Source organism: Electrona antarctica (assembly GCF_951216825.1).
Source record: "Electrona antarctica genome assembly, chromosome: 11".
Taxonomy (NCBI): Eukaryota; Metazoa; Chordata; class Actinopteri; order Myctophiformes; family Myctophidae; genus Electrona; species Electrona antarctica.
Genome location: NC_136792.1, coordinates 53,382,016 through 53,386,069, shown reverse-complemented (window position 1 = coordinate 53,386,069; position 4,054 = coordinate 53,382,016). Strand labels below are relative to the sequence as shown.

The following is a 4,054-nucleotide window of genomic DNA, read 5'->3' as shown; positions in this document are numbered from 1 at the left end:
ATGACTGCTACAATAACCTAATAATAATAGAGACCATAAATAAATACTAAAACCCAGATATAATCATTAGGGAAGGTGTATGCATGTACTATGTGTACTATATGTAAACTCTTAATTTCCATTTTCCAGCCATTCAGTTAAAATAATAAAAATAATTTGGGGACCCCCCCCCAAATAATTTGGCGACCCCCCCCCCGCGCGCGCGACCCCCGGGTTGAGAACCCCTGGTTTAGAGGGACAAAAGCAACACTGAAAAACAATTACTCTGAATATTTAGCTCGGAAGAGAGAAAACACTTGCAAAGCCCCTGTTCTGAAAGGCACTCTATAGTCCCGTTTTTTAGCATTAGTCTTTAGAGACATGCAGATATGCTATACAACTAGTCTCGCGTAGCCAGACAACTATTCCCCAATCTCCGAATGTTATATAGAGTCTGGAACTACACCTCCAGGAATCCGAGTAAGGATAAGCTGCTATTTCCGTTCACGAAAATATATTTTAAAATATCTATACATTTTTTATTTTTCTCCTTTTCTTCTAAGCATAACAAGCTTATATATGCTTAGATGTTTTCTATTTATATTAGGATAAATTTGCGCGACTGTAAAGACGAAACGGAAGTGGGGAGAAGGCTCCACTTCCGCTTTATATTTGACTCATGATAGCTTTTCCGTTGCTCCAGACTGTACATGACGGAAGCATTTGGAAATTGCGAGAGGCAACAGTCTGGCAACGCGAGACTAGGCTACAACTAGCAAAGACACCTGCTGCTACATATGGTTCAGTAGACTACAATACATTGAGCTTCAATGTGACTTATTAGTTGAGCTTATAAAGGCGACACCACTTAACTCTGTTATCATGTGTTGTACATCAAAATATGTGAATGACAGGATAGACATTTTGAAGTAACAATGACTGTTAATTCAACACACACGCACGCACGCACGCACGCACACACACACACACACACACACACACACAGAGACCACATACAGTAAGTACAGATGTAGCGCCACCATAATCTACTGTACCAAAGCAATTGACCATATTTACACAGTGGCAATTTTGCTCTTACATCACCCACGGGCTGGGAAATCTCCATAGAGTTATATGTACAGTATCTATGGTAATGTAAGTATGGGTTTCCCACCCTTAGTGTATAGCCACAGGCGTTTATTGTGAGGTATAAGCGCAAAATGGCCACCGTGGACATATATGGTATGGACTATTATAGGCATCAGGTTTACAGGTTGACCATTTTGAAGAGTGCGCATATCTTAAATATTCTCAAGATTAAATACACCGCATGGTTGCTATTTAAATACACAACGTGTCATTTAAGTTAGATTTATGGAATTATGTTTAATGATAACACAACTATATCACTTGGACTTTCTTCATCTCGGTAAAATAAATGTACAGGGGAGAGAAAGAAAAAAAAGACTCTTTAAATAATCATGATAATAGTACATTCAAATAATAGCATAATAGTTCCTCTGTATTATCATTGTGGTTTTAAATACACTGTGATGCGGGTGCAGATTTCAGTACAGTTGTCAGTCTCTGTTGCTTTTTGACTGGATAATTCACCCCTTGTCCCTACAGGTTGAAACATATAAATATAACAACACTGTCATCCCACAAACCTCCGCTACCATGTCAGTCAGCATCAGCACAATAAGGGTCTTTCTCGGCCCCACCCCTCTCCCATTGTTTATGTTGTGTTTAGGATCCAAGATGGCCACAGCACCAGGAGGGGGTGGGGCGGAGGTGAGCGGGTGGGGTCGACATATGCCCTTGCTGGGCTGCGTTCACACATTCAAGACACCTGTCTCGTGTCTGTCTTGTGTCTGTGTTTAATGGCCGCTTTCCAATGGAAGCCCATATGATTTGACCAAACATTTTGTTTGATGGGGGGGGGGTGGGGGGGAAGAACACATCCATCAAAGCATGTGTTCAGACACAAGTCAGGTGTCAGACACAAGGCAAGTGTCTTGTCGACCCCGCCCGCTCACCTCCACCCCACCCCCTCCTGGTGCTGCGGCCATCTTGGATCTTAAACACGATATAAACAATGGGAGAGGGGTGGAGCCGAGAAAGGCCCTGAGCGTATAAGTCAATGAGTGAGCGTTTAAATGCTGTCCATTGCATTATTGGTGCACGCTGACTATCGTCTTAGACCAATCCAGACGCCATGCCAGTTCTCTCTTCAGCAGTCATGCGCAGGTGTCTGTCTGTCTGTCTGTCTGTCTGTTTAATGACTGCACGTGTCTGTCAGAATCATTTGAGAGGATGAAATGGGTAACAAAGCCACACACATACACAAGCTCGTCGTTGTTTGATGGTCGCAGAGCCCCACGTCGTCAGTGCAGTGGGTCCAAACGCTAAATAAATTCCTGGGGGTTTACGGACCGTCTTCAATATAGCCTCTCTGGTGCATAAGCCCATCAAGCTCAATTTGTACACCTTTGGGGTTGAATTAACACTCCTCCACATTTTAGTTTTTATCTCCCCGTTCTCTTCATGTCTTGTGTCTCTGTGTTTCTCACAGTTTCTCTCCATTTCTTAATCTGCCAGTTTCCTTCACTCTCTCCGTCCCCATATCGTTTCATGCTTATAACCAAGTGTCCCCTTGCAGGTGCTTGAGGTCACCACCAGTTTCCTCCTCCCTCTGTTCTAGCCTTTTATCAATATATACTTTACAGTTGTCCATGCTACTATATGCTAGTCCCTTTAGGCTACTAGTCACACTCCCTCTCTCTCTCTCTCTCTCTCTCTTCCTATATCTCTTGGGAGAGTTCCAATTACCGGCAGCCGCAGCCCTCCACCACCATGTCCTGGTAGTTCTTGAGCACCACCCTGTCCTGGGGGTCCAGGTAGAGCAGGGCGATGGGGCTGAGGGAGGTGGGCACGCAGCAGGCCCTGGGCACGGCGCCGTTGACCGAGTTCACCAGCGTCTGCACCATGGCGTGGCTGGACGAGTTCATGTGGTCGGCCAGCGGGAAGCGGCACTCCCCCAGGCAGAAGAAGGCGTCGTAGCCGCTGGGCGCGATGATCCACTTGTGCCAGCCCACGTCGTTGAAGTCCACGTAGAGAGGGTGGCGGCGGCAGCGCGCGCGCGACAAGCGCTTCAGTTTCGCCGCGCGGCCGCCGTTCCGCTTCACTCGGCCCCGGTCGCTCCAGCCCACCCCTCCTCCTCCTCCCCCGTCGTCGCCTCCCCAGGCCGGTCCCGAATAACCCCGCTTAGTAGTAGCGTCCCTCCCCCCGTCCTGGCCTCTGCTGCGGCCCTTCTTGCTGCTCCTGGCCCTGTTGTCTTTAGAGGCCTTCCTCCCCCCTCTGGCCCTCTGCCCGGAACCGGGGGTCCTCCTGCCGTGTGCAGCCAGAGGCTCTCCTCCGCGCCCGTCGTGACTATACGTCACCAGCAGGGGTCTCTCTCGGGCCCAGCTGTGCTCGTCCTGACCGGAGGACCTGCGCACCCTGAAGTGACCTTCTCTGCTCGGCCTCCCTCCCTCCTCCTCCTCCTCCTCCCGTTCCTGTTCCTGTCCCGCCACATCGGAGGAGAACCCCGGGTCACGGAGCTGCGTGGCGTTGTTCTCCGGGCTGAGTTCCAACAGGAAGTCCAGGCCGCCGGTCGCCGCGAGGGCCTTGCGAAGGAGACCCGCGCCGAGGCTAAACGCTTCCCAGGGAGATGTGGTTTCAGAGGTGAGTAACCTGGTCTCCAACAGGGTGGGTTTAGGGTCCCCGTGCTCCACGAACAGGCTGAGTCTGTGGGACTGCAGGGCGGGGACCAGGGAGCGGAGGAGCCGTAGCTCGGCGGAGAGCACCCTCTCGTCCTGGGGGATGGAGGAGACGTTGAAGAAGATGCGAACCCTCCTGTGATCCTCTGCTAAGGGACTCGCCGCGAGGGCATCTGGGAGCGTGAAGAAGAGAAAGAAGGAGCGTGGTGAGTTGAATTTGAATTAAACATGGTAAAATTAAACCAATTACCGTATTGTGCCGAATATATGAGACGACTCTGATTATCCGAGTTTCATTTTGTTTTCTATTGTCC

The 4,054-nt window shown here is 49.4% G+C and overlaps 1 protein-coding gene across 1 annotated transcript in view; it reads right to left on the bottom strand.

Annotated features, from left to right (window-relative positions):
• Window positions 1–2,089: 2,089 nt before the first annotated feature.
• Window positions 2,090–4,054, bottom strand: part of bmp16 (bone morphogenetic protein 16) — a 22,341-nt gene continuing 20,376 nt past the window's right edge. The window contains exon 3 of the mRNA XM_079515056.1: window positions 2,090–3,913. Within this exon, the coding sequence (XP_079371182.1) occupies window positions 2,808–3,913 (1,106 nt within the window). The 3' untranslated portion in view covers window positions 2,090–2,807. The remainder of the gene's footprint in view (window positions 3,914–4,054) is intronic.